At 38.6% G+C, this 23,156-nt stretch overlaps 1 protein-coding gene across 3 annotated transcripts; it reads left to right on the top strand.

Moving 5' to 3' along the window:
• Positions 1-9,934: 9,934 nt before the first annotated feature.
• On the top strand, positions 9,935-22,800 carry LOC121981038 (lysine-specific histone demethylase 1 homolog 3-like). Of its 3 annotated transcripts, XR_006111725.1 has the most exons (12): positions 9,935-12,768; positions 13,135-13,276; positions 13,595-16,102; positions 16,188-16,281; positions 17,300-17,760; positions 17,870-18,583; positions 18,896-18,970; positions 19,259-19,716; positions 21,601-21,816; positions 21,929-22,107; positions 22,204-22,335; positions 22,585-22,800. XR_006111725.1 is itself a non-coding variant. In XM_042533369.1 (9 exons), the coding sequence occupies exons 1-9, from the start codon at positions 10,355-10,357 to the stop codon at positions 19,322-19,324; spliced, it is 6,363 nt and encodes a 2,120-aa protein (XP_042389303.1). In that variant the 5' UTR covers positions 9,935-10,354; the 3' UTR covers positions 19,325-19,716. The 3 variants fall into 3 exon arrangements, 2 of the variants coding, with proteins under 2 accessions (XP_042389303.1, XP_042389302.1); XM_042533369.1 differs by lacking the exons at positions 21,601-21,816; positions 21,929-22,107; positions 22,204-22,335; positions 22,585-22,800 and having other exon boundaries at positions 13,595-13,712; positions 13,824-16,102; XM_042533368.1 differs by lacking the exons at positions 21,601-21,816; positions 21,929-22,107; positions 22,204-22,335; positions 22,585-22,800 and having other exon boundaries at positions 19,259-19,937.
• Positions 22,801-23,156: the final 356 nt, after the last annotated feature.

Below are 23,156 nucleotides of genomic sequence, written 5' to 3'. Positions count from 1 at the left end.
GTCCGACAGCCTTCTAAATCATCGTTGGGCCGAGCCGGAGAGCGTAGTGAGGAAGACTCGACACTTGACTCCATCTGTGTACTGATGAAGGGTAGCGGCGTTATCGAACTTACCCAGATGGTCATCCGGATTCGTCGACCCGTTATATTCTCCGATCGCCAGGGGAGCGTAGTGCTTCGGCGGCGGATCATGCAGAATGACCTCTGAGAATTGTCGATTGATCCGCTCGGGTGATGAATCGGCTCGGGGCGCTTTGCCTTTTCTTTCATCCCGAGCGGGGGCCTCATCTGAGGAACCTCTATCCTGGTTGGCCTGAGCAATCTCTTAGGGCATCTGAAATAACGTCCGGTGAAATGGAATGGGCGTTGGCAGAACCTCTCCAGGAGTGCCGGTCGGCATCTTGTTCTGTCCCCATATGGAGAGTTGCTCCAGTCGGTTTTCATGCGCCGCTCGGGCTCCCGAGGCCGATGTTGCTTGCTGTGTCAGCCGATCGGCCAATGCCTTTTATTGCTGCTGCTCGACTAATTTTGCCACTCGTACTTGAATGAGTGCATCAAGCTCTTCTAGAGTGAGCGTCACGGTGTGGAGACGTCCAACTTCCTCCATCTTCTCAGTTCGGATTCAGGTGCATTTCCACAGACGACGCCAAATTTGATCCTGTTCGAGTGTGAGTAGACGGACGCTGGGAAGATGACGCTCACATTGACTGGATGTAGACTGAAGGCGATGCAGACCTTCGACGAGCTAAGCCTGCAACCACAGAGTTGTTAGTGCCGAGCCAGGGAAGGGTTCCCCAGCGATGACCCTCCGACACTCAAGTCAGCTACCGACAACAAGCGAATGAAGTAAAAAAGAAGGGAGCAACAGCGTGGCTCTAGCTACAGTAATAAAAAAACATACCTTCGATGAAGCTTTGGGGTTTCTTATATAGAGCTCCCAGAAGGTGCACACATGTTGTTAGAGTGTATACTAAAAGCCTAGCTTTTGGTATAAACATTTATCTAGAAATAAGAATCACATTGGTCAAATGCCTACATTTGTGATAAATGTAGTTGTTCAATTAATTTATATTGTAGATAACATTGTGTGTGGTGTCACACACAGAAGATCATGTTATCAGTACCTTATAAATTATAAATAGTAGCTCACGACCATGATGGAAAGGAACAAACCATTGGAAGGTCGTAGTGTAATTAGGTGTTAGTTTATCTTAACTATATAATTACACTAGTACACTAAGAGTGTATTGAGTAGGACCATTACAGGTCGTTTCTTTTATACTGACTTTATAAAGGGACAAAGACCTCAGTTATTATGGAAGTGTGTGCTCTTAATCCTAATATAATAACAAGCACATATATTTGATATTTATTTCTTTAATTTATCAATGGGTGAGATTTAGTTCGATGAATCAATAAGCCCGATAAGTTGGGAAATGGTATCACTTATAGTGTGTGTTGTTGATTATAGAAGGAAACTGTGTCCTAGTAATTTAGGTTGAGAATGTCCCCAAGAGGAGCTCATAAGGATTGTCATGTTAAACCCTGCAGGTGGACTTAATCCGACATGACGATGAAGTTGAGTGGTACTACTTTTGGAGCTAGATATTAATTAAGTGAGTTGTCAGTAACTTACTTAATTAGTGGACATTTGTTATCTTAAACACAGGGAGACTAACACACTCATAATAAGAAGGAGCCCAAAATGTAATTTGGGATTGGTGCGGTAGTTCAATAATAGTTCTTTAGTGGAATGAATTATTATTGATGAAATTAAGTTGTGTGTTCGGGGCGAACACGGGATGCTTAATTTCATCGGGAGACCAAAACCAATTCCTCCTCTCGGTCCCTATCGTAGCCTCTAGTATATACAGATTTATACCCACCGCATACCCACCTTCTTACCCATCCAATGGGGTCGGCCAAGCTAGCTTGGAACCCAAGCTAGGGCCGGCCAAGATCAAGTGGATGAGTTCTGTAGGTGGCCGGCCAAAGCTTGGGTCCCAAGCTTAGGTGACCGGCCACTAGAATATTAAAAAGGATTTTTATTAAAATTATTTCTTATGTGGATATCATGATTTTAAAAGAGAGTTTAAAAATTAAAAATTAAAAATTTGCTTTTATAACTTTCTACAAAAGATTAAGAGAAGAGATTAATCTTTTTCCTTATTTGTAGTTTAAAAGGATGATTTTAATTTTTGGTAAAAACTTTCCTTATTTGTAAATCATCTACATGTTTAAAAGAGAGTTTAAAATTTGAAATCTTTCCTTATTTGTTGATTAAAGGAGGATTTTAAATTTTAAGAAAACTTTCCTTTTTAACCATGTTCATGATTTAAAAGAGAGTTTAAAATTAAATATTCTCTTTTATAAGTTTCTACAAAAGATTAAGAAAAGATTTGATATCTTTCCTTATTTGTAGATTAAAAGAGATTTAAATTTTTAGAGATAACTTTCTTTTTATCCACATGTTTAAAAGAAAGATTTTAATTAATTAAATTTCCTTTTTATAAACGAATCATGAAGGGATAAAATTATTGGAGAATTTTTTATAAATTTCCGGAAGCAAATAAGGAAGTTTTAATTGGTGTTTAAAATTTTATTTGCTTGGAGAATTTATTTGTTGTGGCCGGCCATTTAAATTTGAAAAGAGAAAATTGTTTTAATTAAATAAATTTTCCTTTTCAATGGCAAAAGAATTAAGAAAGTTTTTATTAAATTTTCCTTATTTGCCAAAACCAAGGATTATAAAAGAGGGGGTAGAGGAGACTTCAAGGTGAAGGACTCTATATTATTTTTCTCCCTCTTTTCCTTGGAGCTTGGTTGGTGTTTTGTTCTTCGTCCTTGGTGAAGCTTCTTTGTGTTGGCCGAACCTAGCTAGGAGAAGAAGAAGGTGCTTGGTGGTTTCTCATCTCGGAAGATCGTTGCCCACACAACGTCCGAGGTTAGAAGAGGAATACGGTAGAAGATCAAGAGGTCTTTCTAGAAGGTATAACTAGTAATTTTTCTTTCCGCATCATGCTAGTTATTTATGGAAATAATACCAAATACAAGAGGCTTACGTTTCTAGTGTTTCGAATATGTTTTTCGAAGTTGTGTTCTTTTGTTTTATTTTTCCTTGTGATTTGATTGTTCTTTTCGGTTAACCTAAAGTTATTTTAGGAAATTAAATATTAGCTTTCCATAAAAGGTTTTGTCTAGTCGGTGGTGGTTGCTCCCATATCCAAGAAGGTCATGTGCCTCGCCACGTCAGTACTGGGAACCAATTATGGAAATTAATATTTAATGGAATTAATAACTTAAGGTGATTTGGGTCGAACGTGTTAAGTTCCGCAGGAAACCCAAGTCAAAACCTAAAAGAACGAATAGATTAAGTTTTGGATCAAACGTGTTAAGTTCCGCAGGCGATCCAAAATTTAATTTAAAAGAACACATGGTAGCTAGGAAAAGGTTCAGACCTTTGTACAAAATTTTGTACAGTAGAACCTCTAGGTTTTCCGAGTAACAACCAACACATGCTTCTCGAGGCGTGCACATTCCCCAAAGCATACCTGGTAAGGTCGTGTCAGAAAAGCATGCCTGATGTCATACCTTAACTGACACCGAGTAATTAGAGAAGTAGGAGGAAACACAAGGAACTACTCAACACTCACCACTCTAGGAATCCACCAAAAGAGTTTAGAGCAAGATAAACAGAAGATAATAACTTCTAAACAAGCTTAAGAGCTCAAGATAATTCTTATTTTCCCAATTGTCCTCACAAGCTTTCAAAAGAGGCCATTATATAGACAAGTCTTGGAACAACCCTCCAAGTGAGTCAAAAGAAATATATAAGCTTGCATGATCTCAATACCTAGCAAATAGGAAGATAGTTAAATACTAAGATTATGTAGATATCTAGATGCAATTTAATGAGACGGATAACCACAGTTTCTAAGAAAGAGGTGATTCATCGAATTCTGTCACAATCTGCCCCACTTCACTAAATCAGTCATAACTCTTTATAGACATAATATTTTTGAGATCTGTAAATTTTGTTAGAAACTAGACTTCTTAGGCTTCCCAACGGTATATGGCATGCATCACAATTCATTCCCAATGAAAGCAGTTTAATGATTAAAGTTGGTCAACTTTTCCAGCGCCATTCTCCCCTGGTTGGAGAAGATTCGACCTCGAATCTGGAACATGTTCATCATCTATGTATGGTGAAAGGTCAGCAACATTGAACGTGGCTGAGACATCATAGTTTCCAGGTAACTCCACCTTGTAAGCATTATCACCAATCTTCTTCAAAATCCGAAAAGGACCATCAGCTCTAGGCTGCAATTTTCCATATCGACCTCGAGGAAAACACTCCTTTCTCAAGTGAATCCAAACCAAGTCTCCTTCTTTGAAAACAGAACGCTTTCTATGCTTGTTCGCCTCCCTTTGATACTTCTCATTGTGTTTGGTAATTTCTTGATGAACTTTCTCGTGCAATTGCTTGATATATTTAGCATGATCTTCTCCTTCCCCGCTGATATGATGAGTAAGAGGGATTGGAGCTAAATCTATTGGAGTGATGGGCTTCTTACCGTAGACAACCTCGAACGGACTCAGCCCCGTAGTTTGACTTGGTGATCGATTATAAGCAAACTCTGCTTGAGCCAAAACCTCATCCCATTGGCGATAATTCTTTCCAATCAAACTTCTCAAAAGGTTTCCCAAGCTCCGATTCACAACCTCAGTTTGTCCATCAGTTTGTGGATGGTGAGAAGAACTAAATTGAAGTTTAGTTCCAAGTTTCTTCCAAAGCGTTCGCCAAAAATGACTCATGAATTTTGAATCCCGATCAGAGGTTATGGTCTTTGGGATGCCATGAAGTCTCACAATCTCTTTGAAATAAAGATCAGTCACATGAGTGGCATCCATCGTTTTGATGCAAGGAATGAAGTGCACCATTTTTGAAAACCGATCAACGACCACCATAATCGAATCTTTGTTCCTTTGCGTGCGAGGCAGCCCAACAACAAAGTCCATACTCACATCCTCCCATGGACATAATGGTACCGGCAAAGGAGTGTACAAACCTGTATTTTGCCCATGACTTTTAGCAATATGACACACTCTACACCTCTCCACATACTTCTTGACATTTCGATCCATGCGTGGCCAATAGAAATTTTCTTGTATGAGTGCAAGAGTCTTTTCTCTTCCAAAGTGTCCCGCAAGACCTCCACTATGTGCTTCATCAACAATCGTTAGTCTTAATGAACAATCCGGAATACATAATAATGTACCTTTGAAGAGATAACCATCATCAATCAAGAAAAACTTGAATGGGGCTTTTGAAGATTCCTCCCAAATTTTGCCAAAGTATGAGTCATCCTTGTAGAGATCTTTTATTACCTCGAATCCAAGCACTTGCAATTGCAAAGTAGACAACAAAGAATGTCGTCGACTAAGAGCATCCGCCACTCGATTTAGCATGCCAGACTTGTGTTTGATTACAAAGTTGAATGCTTGCAGAAACTCGACCCATTTGCCATGCCGTGGGTTTAACTTTTGTTGTGAATTCAAGTGCTTCAAAGCTTCATGATCCGAGAAGAGAACAAATTCCTTGTGTAGGAGATAATGTTGCCAATGATCCAACGTGCGAACAATGGCAAAGAACTCCTTGTCGTATGTTGAATAATTGCGCCGAGAATTATTCATCATCTCACTAAAGAAAGCGATGGGTCTGCCTTCTTGGCTAAGAACTCCTCCGATTCCCACATTGGAAGCATCGCAATCCACTTCGAACACTTTTTCGAAATCTGGAAGTTGCAAAATTGGAGCCTCCGTGACTTTTTTTTTGAGAAGCTCAAAACTTTTTAATGCTTCCTCCGTCCACTTGAAGCTGCCACCTTTCAAACATTCAGTTATGGGAGCGATGAGGGTGCTGAAATTTTTGATAAACCTACGATAAAATGAAGCCAAGCCATGAAAACTCCGAATATCATGAATCGTCTTAGGAATTGGCCAATTTAGAATAGCTTCAATCTTGTCCCGATCCATCTTGATGCCCTCGGAAGAAATATTGTAGCCCAAAAAGATGAGGCTGTTGGTGAAGAAGTGACATTTCTTCAAATTGGCATACAACTTCTGTTCTCTTAGCACTCCAAAAACTTGTCGAAGATGACTTAAGTGCTCTTCTGGGCTGGAGCTGTACACAAGAATATCGTCAAAATAGACAACAACAAACTTCCCAATGAATTGTTTAAACATGTGGTTCATGAGCCGCATAAAGGTAGAGGGTGCGTTAGAAAGTCCAAATGGCATAACCAACCACTCATAAAGACCATCTCTTGTCTTAAAAGCGGTTTTCCACTCATCTCCAGGCCGCATTCGAATCTGATGATAGCCACTCCGTAAATCAATCTTAGAACCAATTTTGAAGCCATGAAGTTGATCAAGAAGGTCATCAAGGCGAGGAATAGGAAAACGGTATTTGATCGTGATTTTATTTACCGCTCTACTATCAACACACATACGCCACGAACCATTTTTTTTTTTGGCACAAGAAGTGCTGGAACGGCACAAGGACTTTTACTTTCTTGCACAAGACCTCTTGCCAACAAGTCTTCAACCTGTCGCTTCAACTCTTCATGTTCCTTAGGATTCATTCTATAAGCAGCTTTATTTGGGATCGACGCACCAGGGATTAGATCAATACAATGTTGAATGTTTCGCATGGGAGGAAGGCCCGGAGGAATTTCTTCAGGTACGACATCAGTAAATTCTTGCAAAAGAGGCTGCACTTGCAGCGGAATGATATTTCCCTCCACATTTTCTTCCAAAACCACCAAGGCAAATGCCGTCAAGGATTCGTTCATTGCATCCTCAAGTTGCGATTGAGAGAGCATATTATTTCCTTCTTCCTTAGATGGCTTAACAATGTCCTTCATTCTTGACGGCCCCAAAATTATTTTCTCGCCGTCTTTTACGAAAGCATAGGTGTTTTTGAATCCATCATGTTGTGTTTTCCTGTCAAACTGCCAAGGTCTTCCAAGAAGCAAATGACAAACATCCATAGGAATAACATCACACCAAACCTCGTCTTTGTACTTGTCTCCAATAGAAAATTGCACAAGGCATCGTTTATTTACCTTTACTTCATTACCTTTCCGAAGCCATGATAGCTTGTAAGGTCGAGGATGATCTTTGGTTTTTAATTGCAGCTTCTCTACCATAGTTGTAGCCACAACATTTTCGCAACTTCCTCCATCGACAATAATGTCACACACCTTGTCATTTGACGTGCATCGGGTGTGGAAGATATTATTACGAAGCCATGAATCATCTGGAACATAGGTGGTGTTGAGACTACGCCGTATCACCAAAGCTTCCCCATGATCCTCATAAGTGATATCTTCCTCCTCGTCAAATTCATCATAAATGGGTGTCGTCTCCTCATTCTCCTCACCATACTCTTCCTCAATGAAAGTAATGGTTCTTCGATTTGGACAATTGGCAGCAAAATGTCCGAACCCTTTGCACTTGAAACAAGTTTTTTGATTAGTCGGACCACTGGATTTCACAAAACCAGCACCATCATCCTTACTTGCGGCATATTTCTATTTTACGTCTTTGGCTGCTGGAGTGTTCTTGGAAGCAGAAGCACTTCCTCGATTAGAAGCACCACCACCCGACGAGAAACGTCCCCCAAAACGACTTGATTCTTTCTGTTGTTTTTCAACCTTGAGAGCCAACTGGCATACATCATTATATGTCCAATATGGCTGCAATTGGACCACATTCCCAATCTCATACCTCAGCCCTCCAAGAAAACGAGCAATGATTTGTTCTTCTGGCTCTAAAACATCGCACCACATCATGAGATTTTCAAATTCAGCCATGTAGTCTTCCACGGACAGATCCTTCTGCTTGAAGTTGTGATATTTAAGAAAAGTATCTTGCCGATAATTATCCGGCAAAAATTTCCTCCTTAACTCCTTCTTCATTTTGTCCCACGTTCTGATCTTTTGCTTGCCATCTCGCATACGTTGCTTCTTAAGGTGTTCCCACCAAATGGATGCATATTTTTTTAACTTGATAGCCACCAGCTTCACCTTGCTGTCTTCTTGAACATCCTTGAACTCAAAGACTCTCTCAACGGAATTGAGCCAATCAATGAATTCATTGGGATTATTTCTTCCTTCAAAATCTGGAATATCAACTTTAAAATCAAAAGACTTGTTGCGGACATTATCTCTTCGGAATTGTGGACCACGAGAAGCACGGTCACGTGAGTCATCATCATGAAATGGATTGAAATCCACATCATTATTTGTAGAACCACCATCTGAATCAAGACCATCAACATCATATTCACGATGTTTGCCACGCGCAAGACGTTGCTCGAGTTGTTGCACTTGTCTCCTTAAATCTTCTAACTCGATATCACGAAGGTTCCTTTGACGAGCTTGAGGATCCTCATCGTTTGGTCCCTTTCTTCTACGACCAGCCATTGCCGCCCAAAGCTCTGATACCAATTTGACACCGAGTAATTAGAGAAGTAGGAGGAAACACAAGGAACTACTCAACACTCACCACTCTAGGAATCCACCAAAAGAGTTTAGAGCAAGATAAACAGAAGATAATAACTTCTAAACAAGCTTAAGAGCTCAAGATAATTCTTATTTTCCCAATTGTCCTCACAAGCTTTCAAAAGAGGCCATTATATAGACAAGTCTTGGAACAACCCTCCAAGTGAGTCAAAAGAAATATATAAGCTTGCATGATCTCAATACCTAGCAAATAGGAAGATAGTTAAATACTAAGATTATGTAGATATCTAGATGCAATTTAATGAGACGGATAACCACAGTTTCTAAGAAAGAGGTGATTCCTCGAATTCTGTCACAATCTGCCCCACTTCACTAAATCAACCATAACTCTTTATAGACATAATATTTTTGAGATCTGTAAATTTTGTTAGAAACTAGACTTCTTAGGCTTCCCAACGGTATATGGCATGCATCACAATTCATTCCCAATGAAAGCAGTTTAATGATTAAAGTTGGTCAAGTTTTCCAGCGCCATTAACAGACCAAGCATATCCCTGACGTGACAGTGGAAGCTTCCATCGTATGATCCTCTGCCTGACCATGTCGTTGATCATGCTGCCTGTCAATGACGTTGGTCCCTAGGAAGATACTGCCAACTGCTCCCTTTGTTTGCTATTGGGGCGAGCGGGAGAGCTGCTTGACCAATCTGCCGCCAAGGTGATGCCATGGTCGGGCCGAACGCGCTGCTCGGCCAGTGATTTGATGTCCGGCTTCGCCTTGTCAAGCTAAGGCTCCTTCGCCTGCCGGGTTGAGGCTGCGTTCACTGCTTGACCAAGCGGGGCGGACGCTCGACCCTTGTCTTTCCCTGCTTGGGTTTCATGAGCGTCAGAAGCTCGGTGTTCGATCGAGTTGTCGAAGTATCAGGCCGGCTACTCTTCCTGCTGCTCGAGAAGGTAGTTCACTCGATCGGACACCTATCCAGGATATTGACCACTTTAACCTCCTGTCAGACGGATCTCATCTTACCACTTGATCATATATATTGTGATTTATTTTATTTTTAACTTTAAGGAACGTTTCTTCCTGAAAAAGAAAATTATTTATTTTGGAAATTTTAATGTGAAAAATTTATTCATCTATTATATTATTATTCAATTCGAAACAAGTAAGATTATATAATTTTGTTAGAGTTGAGTTTTTTTTTAAAAAATTAAACTAATTTGTTACTAATTAAAATGATGCTCAATCCTTAAATTTCTTCTCGATTAGGAAAAAAAATTAGGAATTTTTTTTGGATATTCCAAAGAGTTGATAAATCTCATATATTTTTTAATTGAATAGATAAAAAAAGGGCAAAAAAAGTAATAATAATAATAAAAGGAATACTCAAGCCCAAGCCTTAGAAGGGCGAAGGCAAAACAGCTTCCACAAAAAGGGTATCATTTTGCCTTGTAAGAGCTCAAGCCCGCCCACTTCCGCTTCCCCTCTTCGCCAACAATACCACCCTTTCGCCTCCTCGCCGTCGCCGCCACCGCCCTCCATCGCCTCCCTCCCTCCCTGCTCGGCCTCTCTGGATCGCCGGAATCTTCAGGTCGGGCTTCCTTCCCTCCCCGCCGCTTCCTTGCAACGGGACGCTGCGGCCCCTTTCGCTGTCTGACAACCAGGACTTTAGTCGCCGTCGCCTCGAACTCCACGTTTCCTTTTGTACGGGGTGTGATCTCTTGGCTTCCGATGGGCGCCTGAGCGATCGACGGTTTCGGCTTCAGAAAACGGTTGGGGAAAAGTCGTGATTTTGATGAGGCAAGGGCTGTGTTTGGAAGAGCGTTGATGGAAGGTGAGAATACGCCTGATGATGTTTCACCTGGTGGTTGTGGCAAGGTAGAGCCGCGGCTATCGGAGCCGAGGTCCGCGACTTCTAAGATGGAGAGGAAAGAGCGCAAGAGGAAGTCTTTGCCGTCGGATGAGGCGGAGGTCGGCGAGTTTGATGAGGATGAGCGGCCGATTGGTTCCCTGTTCAATTTCAAAAAGATTAAGGTTGCGAAAAAAAGGAAGCCACCTTCAGTTAGAGTTGGAGCCGAAAACCCTAGATGTGATGAGCAGATACATATGGGTGGGATGGACGATACATTGGCCAGCTTTAGGAAGAAGCTGAAGGCTCCGAAGAAAGGCAAAGGTGCTACTGGTGGCCTTGTGTCTGAAGGATCCAAGGATTCCCTTTCATTGGATAGTGCAAATTTGGACAAGATGGAGGATATTTTCAGTCGCCGTGGGCAACCAGGAACTTCAGGAAGTCACGGGCGCAGAGGATATCAGCGTGCTTTAACTGGCAAAGATGATGCCAAAGGAGTGCCCCCGGTGCATGACAACAATTTTTCAGATGGGAGAATGGGAGATTCACTGTCCACCTTTGTCAAGAGTGTTCATCCAGCCAAGAAAGCGAAAGGAACAGGGGGAACCTCATGCACTGACGCCGAGATGAAGTTCAAAATGGACATGGTTTCTACTGATGTACTTCTGAGTTCTCCTTCTATGAAACATAGTTTATCTTCAGATGGATCCCACGGAAAAGTTATCAAGAGAAAGAGTCGTTTATCCTTGACTTCAGATGGATCCAGAGAAAAAGTTTTCAAGAGAAAGAGTCGTTTATCCTTAACTTCAGATGGATCCAAAGAAAAAGTTATCAAGAGAAGGAATCGTCGAAAGTCTGAATACTGTACTCTTCCAGACTTGAAGATCGATAACTTGTCAAAGGAGCATTTGTGCAGGAACTCTGATGCTGGAATGTCAGTTATAGAACAACCTGCTTCCTTGAGAAAAACAATGACTGGTTCATCTTTGCTTGAGGAAGATATGGTACCTACTCCAATGGCATCTGATGTTCTTGACTCAGCTAGTGCTCTCAAACAACCACTTTGCTGCCTGACTCAGGAAGCATCTTTTGTTTCAGTATTGGCTATTGAGGGAAGTGCACATTTTGATTGTTATGGTGGTTCAGATGGACATTTTGAGGAACCTTTAGATGATTCTGCTCCTTCCGTCCTACAGGTACAAACTCCTTACCAAACCTTCTACGAGAAGCTACCTGACCAGGTAAATGAAAAGATCGCAACAAAAGAGGCTAATGTCAAACACCCTGTATGTCTATCAAATTCTGTTGATGTTTCATCCGAGGGTTGCAATGGGGTTATGGCTGTACAATGCCAGTACACAACTGAATTTCTTTCAAACAATAAGTTGTCTGAAAAAGTCGAGGGACCCAACACTTCCCCTGATAAAGGCATTCCTAAAGCTCCTGAAGGAATTTGTTCTCTTAGAAAACCAAAGAAAGAATTTATGAAGCCCTTACTGAATGAAAGATATTTCCACCCTTGTACTGGGAATTTAACCAGGGATGAAATGCCAAAATCAAATTCTGGCAGAATACTTGGAAGATCCTTCTATCATGATGATAAGACACCATCTCAAATTGAAATAACAAATGTGATAAACTCTGAAGGCCATAATGAACTTTTGTGTCCTCAAGTTTCACTGAGGGGCCAACGTCAAGAGCTTCAGTTAGAGTTCCATAAAACTTGCGGGATTGGTGGAGACCATAATGAGCATTTGTCTTGTTCGTGTTTCTCTCATGCGGGTGTGAATGCCGAAGAAACTCATAGTTCAATTGCCCATCCAAATCATTCAGCTTATCATAATGCAACATCCTGTAGTTCACAATGTTTACCTGCTAGGATGCCAGTTGCAGACGATCTTGAACCTGATAATGTTATACATCAAGCTTTTAGTGAGGGAGTCTCATTGGTAAATCCTATCTTACACAATGCTCCCAAAGAACCTTCTTCCGTCACCAATAAAGTACCCACAACCAAGAAGGATCCTGATGCAGTAAATTTTGATGCTAGACTCGATCAGAGAGAAACCCATCAAAATGAACTACTAGAAAATAACCAATCTACAATTTCCTATGCAAAAATGCACAGGCTTGGTGACATGGCATGTGAGGGAGACGTCGATTGGGAAATCCTTATGCATGAGCAAGGTTTCTACACAGGTATATCTACAGCTGATGAAAACCAATCTTCTAGACCAAAAGCTAAATCATGTTTTTCAGTGGATGCTACTAATTCTGATTCGGTAGCAGTAGCTGCTGGCCTAAAACCTCATGCTGTTAATCATATTGAGAAGATTAAGTTCAGGGATGTCTTTAAGCGAAGAGGTGGTCTTCAAGAATATTTGGATTGCAGGTAAACTACCTTCTGTGAACCTGTAGGAAGTAATTTTATTTTTCTCTTGACAAGGAACTATCTGCTATTTTGCGCTTTTAGCTTTTCTGCACCAGCATATCTTTTGTTCTTCTGTTCATCTTCTGTTTTTCTGCATCCCTAAAAATATTTCTTTTAATCAAGGCATTTTTGCATTTTCCATTTTGTAATAGCTAATGTGTTTTACTATGTTTTTGTTTCCCCTTACATCCTTACTAAATGTTAATTACTTCTATTTGGTAGTATAAAATTGAAAGATGATTCGTGATCTTTTCAAGGTATGCTTAGCCTTTGTGTTGATTACTCTGTTAATTGACTGTACATATACTTTTTTACCTTGAATGGCAGGAACTTCATTTTAGGATGTTGGAGTAAAGATGTCAAGCACATACTCCCTCGTACGAGCTGCGGCATAACTGATGTTCCTTCAAAGGATGAACCACCACATCAAACCCTCATTCGTGAAATCTACATGTTTCTTGATCGTAATGTAAGTTACTTCATAGAAAGGATTTTCTTTTTTGAATTAATATAAGACTTATGAATCCTCTAAATCTTAATTTTGATAGCTATCACATCATCTTTCAATACGTGCAATTAAATCATATTTATTCAGTGTCCATGTGCCTTGAGATATCTTTGTATGTACTGAACTTTCTTTACCTTCCTGGTTAGTAGTTTTCTCCCTTATTCTGGACATCTTTTAAGATTACTTCTACTTTTGTCTATATGTGTTTCTTTTCTCGATTGATGCGATACCTCCAGCACGATGAGCTTAGAAATTCAGCTGCTAATAATTTTCTTGCAGGGTTACATTAATGCAGGAGTTGCTTCAGAGCAAGGCATTGTGAAACTTGGTAGTCTATCTTATCACAGAGATCCGCAAAGGCTTCAAGATAAGGGAGATCACATGGTGAATGCAGCTGGTTTGGACAAAATTACTCGCAACTTTTTTCAGGCTAATCTTCTAGAGCATACTACAGCGATGTTGAATAACAATCTCACTGAAGTTCAGCAAAACATGAAATTGGTTGCAGGAAATGATGAAGGTGAGAGTCTCCTGCCATCTTGTGGCAGATTGGAGCACTCTCGTAATGTTCAGGTGAATGGGCAGACTAAGATAGAGCAAGATGTGGTGCCAGCAGTTACTGCATGTGATGCTGAATGTTTCACAACTTCTATGATAGGGAACCTAGGGTGCTGGGACTCAGAATCCAACTTAACGATTGCAGTTGACAATTTTACTTCACATGATGAAGGGACTAGACAGAGTGATGCTCATCAAGAAGACAATGCAGAAACTTGTAAAGCTCCGATAGCTTGTCAACAAATTGACACCATTGATTGTGGACCAATAGTTGATGTTTCCTCAAAGCATGCACTGGCTTTCTCTGATACAGATAGTATCAAAGAAATGGAGAGTGGGCATGCTAATGTTCATTTGGCATCTGTACAACCTTTAGGTGCAGATAATCATACTAAATCTGATCCAAATGTTCAGAAGAAGATAATTATTGTCGGAGCAGGTCCTTCTGGCATAACTGCAGCACGCCATTTACACCGCCAGGGCTTTTGTGTGACTGTGCTTGAGGCTCGAGATAGACTTGGGGGTCGTATATACACAGATCGCTCCTCACTTTCAGTTCCTGTTGATCTTGGTGCCAGTATCATCACTGGTGTAGAGGCTGATGTTGCTACTGAAAGAAGGCCAGATCCATCATCCTTGGTATGTAGCCAGTTGGGTCTTGAGTTGACTGTTTTAAATAGTGACTGCCCACTCTACGATATAGTCACGGGGGATAAAGTTCCAAGTGATTTAGATGAGGCATTGGAAACTGAATATAATAGTCTTCTTGATGACATGGAACTTCTTGTGGCACAACATGGTGAGAGTGCAATGAACATGTCTCTTGAGGATGGACTGGAATATGCTATTAGGTACCGACGTATGTCCAAGGCAACATCTGATATAGTCACAGAGTTTGATATACCAAATTTAGTAAATAATCCTATAAAAGTAGCTGCAACTGTAAATTCTTCATCTTGTAGATCAACAGATTGTGTTGACAATGAACTTAAAACTAATGTTTTGAGTCCCTTGGAACGAAGAGTGATGAATTGGCACTTTGCACATTTGGAATATGGATGTGCTGCACCACTCACAGATGTATCTCTCCCGCATTGGAATCAAGATGATGTTTATGGAGGATTTGGTGGTCCCCACTGTATGATTAAAGGGGGATACAGCACAGTTGTAGAAAGTCTAGGCATGGGACTTGATATTCAACTGAACCAAAATGTTACTGAGATTATCTACGACATTAATGAAACAGGTGGGGCCCTTCAAGATGAAAAACAGGTTAAAGTAATTACCTCAAGTGGAAAGGAATTTGTAGGGGATGCAGTCTTGATCACTGTGCCACTTGGTTGCCTAAAGGCAGAGACTATAAAATTCTCTCCTACCTTACCAGATTGGAAGCAGGCATCTATACGAAGGCTTGGCTTTGGTGTGCTGAATAAAGTCATATTGGAGTTCCCTACAGTTTTTTGGGATGATAATGTCGACTACTTTGGAGCTACTGCAGAAGAAACTAATCAAAGGGGGCAATGTTTTATGTTTTGGAATGTAAAGAAGACAGTTGGTGCACCTGTTCTTATAGCACTCGTTGTTGGAAAGTCAGCTAAGAATGGACAAACTTTTGACAACTCTGATCATGTCGGCCATGCATTGCTGGTTCTTCGTAAGCTTTTTAGTGAAGCAGCTGTACCAGATCCAGTTGCATCTGTTGTGACCAATTGGGGCATGGATCCATTTAGTAGGGGCGCTTATTCTTATGTTGCTATTGGAGCTTCTGGTGAGGATTATGATACTTTGGGAAGACCAGTTGCAAACTGTTTATTTTTTGCAGGTGAAGCAACCTGTAAAGAACACCCTGATACTGTTGGTGGTGCTATGATGAGTGGTCTTCGAGAAGCAGTACGCATTATGGACATCTTGACCACTGGTAAGGATCACCTAGCAGAGGTAGAGTGGATGGAAGCTATACAAAAACAGTCTGACAGTCAACGAAATGAAGTAAAGGACTTATCAAAGCAACTTGATGCATACAAACTGGGTGCATTATCCAAAAGCTCTTCAGATGGGAAGCAGTCATTGCCCACCAAGGATTCTGTATTACAGGACTTGTTCTTTAGTGCAAAGACTACATCTGGACGACTTCATCTGGCTAAAGAACTATTGCGTCTTCCTGTTGAATCTCTAAAATCTTTCGCTGGGACTAGAGAAGGACTTGGCACACTGAACACTTGGATCCTTGTAAGATTTCCTAGTCAAGTCTTTATGAGCAAACTTCTTGATTAATATCTAAACAAACATTTCCCCTACCTCTTCATGAAAACAGGATTCTTTAGGGAAAAATTCGACTCAACTCTTGCGACATTGTGTCCGCTTGCTTGTGCTTGTATCAACTGATTTAGTTGCTGTTCGTCTATCAGGTATTCTGTTTTCAAATGATTTTTTGTTTTTCATAACTGCGTCCTCCAGGTTATAATTCCTCTTTCTTTTAGATTGAACTGTCACTTCATTTACATTGGTACAACTTGAAGCTTTATCTGTTTGCATTAGTTATGCATCTTTCTATCATGGTAATTCTTGGTTATTGTATGTTCAAATATATAATTACTGTATAACATATTTGATATAGAATTTCATAGGGATGTCAAACTGTCAATAACCTGTGTCATGGCCAAGCAAGGGCATGTTTGAACCATGTCAAGTTTGTGACCTAACCCTTGATGACATTACCCTAGGCTCAGCTTGGGCCCAGGATGATCTGTGCCAGCTTATGGGCCATGAATTTAGTAATAAGATATTACAAAATACAATTATTTATTAAAATAATGATATTAAATCTAAAAAGTTATGCCAACATTTTATCAAGTGTTTAGGAAAAATTATCTTATTTGATAGTTTTTATTGTTTATTTTTAAAAAATATTTTAGGGAAAAGAATGGGTAATTTATAAAATGCAATGTAAAAAAATTTAAATTGCTTATGGGTTATGTTAGGCCCATGTCTAGGTCAAATGAGTTGCCCTCGACATTACATAATTGGTTCAACTTGTTCTGCCCCTCTAGCATTTCATGGTGGTAATATATATGACCAATTTATAGAAGTGTATATTTTGCTTCTCTTTCCTTTGATATTTAGTTTTTAACATTGGTAGGAGATACTCTCTATTGCTTGAACTATTATGTGAGGCTTACTATTTATTTTATGATAGCTGAGTGATACTGACATGAGTTAAGGTGGATGGAGATGAAATCCCTGTAAGACTTTTCAGTATCTTGGGTTAATTATTTAAAGAAGGGGATATTGATAAAAATATATTTTAGTACTCCATTTTAACATGAATCTATTTTTGATATTTGACTGCATTTATGTCCAGTCAACACTAATCTCTAATTAAGCATTGTTAAATTAAAATGTTAGCTTTTCTTATTCCTTTTATAGGAATTGGAAGAACCATTAAGGAGAAGGTTTGTGTGCATACTAGTCGTGATATTCGTTCTGTTGCAAGCCAGCTTGTCAAGATGTGGGTAGAAGTTTTCCGCAAGGAAAAGGCTGTTAATGGTCTGAAGTTGCTAAGGCAAGCAACAGGATTGGAACTTTCCAAAGTAAGATCTAAGGATGGAAAATCCCATCTGCGTGCATCTACTGAGACATCAGAAACTAGATGTAATTTGCAAGTTCGTTCATCTTCTGGAAGTCATTCGCCATCTAAAGCAAACAATAGAAAGACTGAGGTTGCAGCCACAAAGTTAGAATCATCAATGAGCTTAAAATCTGATGTCAAATCATTGCATTTCCAGAGAATGGCAGCTGCAAAGAATAGTTTAGTTATTTCTGAAGAAGAAGCTGCGACTTTTGCTGCCATAGAATCTGCACGAGCTGCTGCTCTGAAAGCTGCAAAGGTTTACATCTAAATTTTCATTACATCCAATAATCCAATTTTTATTTACACGTGTTAGTACTTTGCAATGATGGAATGTACTAAATTCAAATTTTCATTGTTTGTGTTAGGCATATGCAACTTCCGAAGCAGAGGTCACTACAATGCGTGAACTTCCAAAGATACCATCTTTCCATAAATTTGCAAGGCGTGAACACTGTCTACAAATTGATGAATTGGATGTCAGAAGGAGGCAATCTGATGGCAATTTTATTAGGCAAGATTGTGCCTCAGAAATAGATTCAAGAAACTGCAGGGTTAGAGATTGGTCTGTTGATTTTAGTGTTGCATGTGGTAACATGGACAATTCAAAATTATCTGGTGATAACCATACTCACTCTAGCTATTCAAATGAATTAGCATATGCATCAAATGCAAGGGAACATTCTGGAGAAAGTGTAGCAATAGATAGCAGAATGACTAGAGCATGGGTTGATACAGATAGGGCTGGTAGTGGTGGTGTCAAGGATTCTGTTGCCATAGAGAGATGGCAGTCACAGGCAATGGATGCAGATGCTGATTTTTACTCCAGTATTCATATGAGAGATGAGGAAGAATCCAACAAGGAAGTGTTACCAGATGTACAAAACCAGTGTCACAGTGACGAAGTTGCTGCCATACAATTCGAAGAAAACAAATCACTGTTTGAAAATCAAGTAAGAGGAGTCCATCATATTAAACAGGGAGTTGTGGACTTTGTGGCTTCCCTACTGATGCCTTTATACAGAACTAGGAAGATTGACAGAGAAGGATACAAATCCATAATGAAGAAAGCTGCAACCAAGGCAAATCCTTATGGTTACTTTTAAGTCATTCACAGTACAATAGCTTGTTTTAGCGTGCATATTTTATATGGAGACGGATGAGGAGTTTTCTTTATCTTCTCAATTATTTTGATTGTCTGTACCAGGCATTTTTTCTTCAGTATTTTTTGTTTATCATGATTTAGATATTGGATCCGGACATGTTTTATGATAGGATATTATTCCCATTTTAGCTTATCTTGATAATTTGATATATCAACTAGCTTTTATAAATTTTTGAAATTCAGTTTCTAGAATTTTTATTTTTATATTCCTTTACTTTGACTTTGCCAGGTAATGGAACAATGTACAGAAAGAGAAAAAAATATGGCTGTGTATGACTTTCTTGATTTTAGACGGAAGAACAAGGTCAGTTCAACTTTTCATATAGTAACTGTATCCACTTATTCATGCAAAAAATCTTTGTAAAATGCTAAAGATTTTGACATACTTCTAACAACTTTGGAAGTTTTGATCAATCTTCTTTAGCTAATCACATCTTATCTTTTTGATTTGTTGTATTTTGTGTACTTCTGTGTTTCACATCATTGGTGTTAATGGCTAATTTATCAATAAAGTTTCATCACCAGAGTAATTTTTTTCAAATTTTATTACTGCTGTCATATCTTGACTATCTACTGATTTTTGTTGTTGCAGATTAGATCTTTTGTGGACAAGTTGATTGAAAGACACTTGACTATGCAACAGGGCGTGAAGTTGTGATGTTGCCAGGAATGCCATGGAATTCGGACATACTCGAAGTGCTATTGTCTGAATGATACAAGTCTAACACTTGCAGATTAGATTGCTGTGTGGATGGAATCTGGAAGTGTTGGAGTGTTGGCAACATCATTCTGGACCAGCTCTGCCGAATGCCTTTTGATGTGTATGCCAAGCTAAATGAAGATATCTTGATTGGATTTATCGGCCACCAGCTGCTCTATGAATGCACCTTAAGGTTTATCCCTGAGGACTCTAATGCAATTTCTCCTTCCAAGTTTGGCTACTCAGGAGGAAATGCGAAGGTGATAGATGGTCACAATGTTTGAGGGCATGGATATTCAATGGAATTTGGTGCAGGATAATAGGAAACTGAGTTCTGACAATATTTTGTGGTATTATGTCTACATGATGAAGTAGTCTTTACTGCATTGTCCCATTTGACAAATTACAGTTTCAAGTCACAGAGCTTCCTTATTCTTTTAATCAAGGATTCTTAGATGAGTGCAGACATTTGCCTTTGCTTTCTTCTTGCTGTATAGTTATGGAATTCATATTGCTGATACCCTTTGTAACCTTTTCATGAGAAAAATAACACTTTATTTTCATGACATTATTCTCAACTTCTGTTATTGTTTCCTTAAATGACATGTGTACTTGTTGTACAACCTCATTTTCTGTTTGTTAGGTTGTGATAAATACTTGTCAGTTGCATTAGCTCTTATGGCTCCATGCACTTGCTCATGATGTAAATTGCTAATGACGGATTAATCAATTCCCATTAAATGATTCATCTTATTATCTGTGTGGCATGTCAGTAACTAGCATCTGGCTTGTCAGTAACTGCATGAAGTTATCCAACTATGCTCTATAGTTGCTAACTTTCTATAGCATCTGGCTTGCTATCATAGTTAGATGATATTTTGATTGTTATTCAGGTTTTGCATGATTGCTAATTGAGTTTTTATTCATGCAGTTGGATAGTTGATGGTAGAGCTTGGATTAGTCTTCTAAATTATATTCAACAGTCTATTAATGAATAAATCCTCAAGGGTAAATCATAGTTCAGTACCATGATTAGGTCCAATTTCATTTTCTTCCGTAAAAGAAAAACAGAATCCTCACAATATATTGCTTGTCATGAATTGTTTTCTGTTTAACTTATAAAAGTTTGGCTTTCTGACAATGGATGTTTCTAATTTACTTTCTTAATCGAGTACCAAATTCATCTTCTAAAAGTTCTTGATTATCAATACATACATCTTCCAATATCATAGTGGCTTTGGGATTAGATTCTCAATCTGTCATATACTTTTTTCAGTTTCATTACTTTGGTTGCCCCAAGTTATTTAGAGATTTCTTTGACACATTTGTAATTGAAGTCTTTGGTTTGCTTCATCATAATCTCCCTTCTCCTGGAAACCTTTGTTATCGATGTTTTTTGGAGTTGAATTTTTCAGTTGACTGACTTATTTGTTTAAACGAATTATTGTCATATTTATACTTGAACTTTCTGTCTCATTTACATTTTGACAACTGATCATGAGAAATTATATAGTTACAAGAATGATTTTTTTACCTGCTCCATAGAGTAAGTGGCATTGCTTGCTACTGTGTTCAGCTTCTAGTTCAAGTTCTTTTGTTGTAAGCATTTTTTAATTCAACTCCTTTACACAGTCTAACTAGCTGTTGCATGCACATATATCAGTGTTAGACTCGCATTGTGTGCTTGGGTGAATGAAGAAAGAGCTTCATGTAGACTATTTCATAGTTACATCCGTCTTTTCCTTTTTTTTAGGAACTAAAGTTAAACATCCAAGTTCATAAACTACAAATTTGAACCGCACTGTTTGATTGTTACTAGAAGATCCAGGTTTGTCAATTATATTTTCCATCTAGGTTGCATGTGACATGATACTGCCTATCATTCAAAACTATCTTTTTTATAGTTGTGAATTGTAAGGCATCTATGTGACCCACAATGTAATTTCATTTTTTTAAAATATGATATTGTGAGTTATGTGAGGAGGAATGTCCATGATCTTCCTTCTAGAACTACCTTGTGCACATGTGGTACTATTTGATTTTTTTTTAAAACAATTATTGATAAAATAGCAATAATTTCAAGTTAGAAGCATTGCTTTTGATTCATATGAACCGAAGAGCTTTGGTTGGTAAAGAATGCAAAATGATGTTCTACCTTTATTTTGCCTCCAGTTTTTACTTTTCTAAAACTCATTCTGGTTATAATGATTTGAAGTTACTAAAGCATGCAACAGGATCGGAACCATTCAAAGTAAGATCTAAAGATGAGAAGCCACTACTAATACATCAGAAAAATGGATGCAAAATGCAAGTTCCTTCATTGGGAAGTCATTTGCCATCTAAAGCCAATGAGGGTTGCCTGCAAAGAATATTTAAGCTGTATCTGAAGAATAAGCTGCAACTTTGCTGATGTAGAAGCTGCACGAGTTGCTGCCCTGAAAGCCGCAAAGGTTTCACGCTAGTTTTTCTTCAAGTCCATTAATTTAATTTTTGATTATGCTTGTTAGTACTTCTTCGCCATGATGGAATGTCCTAAAGTCAGGTTTTACTGCTATACTGTAGGCAAATGCAACTTCAGAACCAGAGGCCACCGCTTTGTGTGAGCTTCCGAAGGTATCATCTTTCTTTAAATTTTCAAGATTAGAACAATGCAAACCGATGAATTGGATGCAAGAAAGAAACTGTCAAATGATCTTTTTTGCAAGGCTAGTTTATCAGAAACGGATTCAAGAAACAGCAGGGTTAGAAATTTATCTGTTGATTTTAGTGTTGCTCGCGACAGACTTACATGATTCAAAAGTCTTATATGAATGAATAGCATATCCTTTTGAGTGCAGGGAAAAGTTCAGTGAAAATCGAGCAATATCAAATGATTTCTTGAAAAGGTCAAAGAAGCAGAGTCAACCATATCAAACAAAGCCTCGCAAGTTTTTCGGCTTTATATAGAACCAGGAAAATCGCCAGAGAAGGTTCGAATCCATAACAAAGAAAAGGATGAACACTTTTCCTGGTGTATTTGATATGATGATGAAAGATGCTAATTCCATTAACTAAGTTCTTATGCCCTTTGCATTGCTAAAGATCTTGATCTGCATCTAGTAACTCTGAAGATTCTATCAATTTTCTTTAGCCAAACATCAACTTAACGATTTGTCAGTAAAGTTTATCTGCTGTGGAAACTTATTAATATTGAAACTTTTTTGTTGTTGTTGTTGCAGATCAAATCATATCTTTGGGGACAAGCTGTTTGAACTATAAATGAGAATGCAAAACTGTGATTGTCGACGAGGAATGCCGCAGAATTTATTCATTTTGGAAGCACAATTGTGTAATTGATGATATTATTTGTCATTCTAACCCAACACTATTTTTTTTTTTAATTCTGATAGATCCGGTTAATTCTAGAGGGGACTTGTCTGATCTTATGAAAAATTTTTTATCGATCATCAAGATAAATAAGAAATCACAAATGGATAGTTTAATAGTATAATTTTTTTAAACTCTTCAGAATAAATGTGTCTTGAGTGAGATTTGAATTCTCGTTATGGGAGGACATTGGATTGTAAATTGATATGAGCCTAAATTTTGTTGCATCTAGCAAACAATTCATTATAAAATATGCATATTTTGTATGATACCTTACAATGTTTTTATTTTTGTTGGAATTTATATAATTTAATTTGATTTTATTATTATGCTATAAGATATTGAAAAGAAATGAAATTAATTGTTTTATTTATTTATTGTTGTCATCCAAGTAAACACAAGATTAGAATAAAATAAATAATAA

Source organism: Zingiber officinale, chromosome 5A, assembly GCF_018446385.1.
Source record: "Zingiber officinale cultivar Zhangliang chromosome 5A, Zo_v1.1, whole genome shotgun sequence".
NCBI lineage: Eukaryota > Viridiplantae > Streptophyta > Magnoliopsida > Zingiberales > Zingiberaceae > Zingiber > Zingiber officinale.
The sequence above is the reverse complement of the archived record's forward strand: the minus strand, read 5'-3'. Positions and strand labels throughout refer to the sequence as shown.

Coding starts and splice junctions, on each gene's coding strand:
- LOC121981038 (XM_042533368.1), top strand. CDS start 10,355: ATGGAAGGTGAGAATACGCCTGATGATGTTTCACCTGGTGGTTGTGGC. Junction 12,769..13,134: donor CAAGAATATTTGGATTGCAG/GTAAACTACCTT, acceptor CTTGAATGGCAG/GAACTTCATTTTAGGATGTT. Junction 13,277..13,594: donor ACATGTTTCTTGATCGTAAT/GTAAGTTACTTC, acceptor ATTTTCTTGCAG/GGTTACATTAATGCAGGAGT.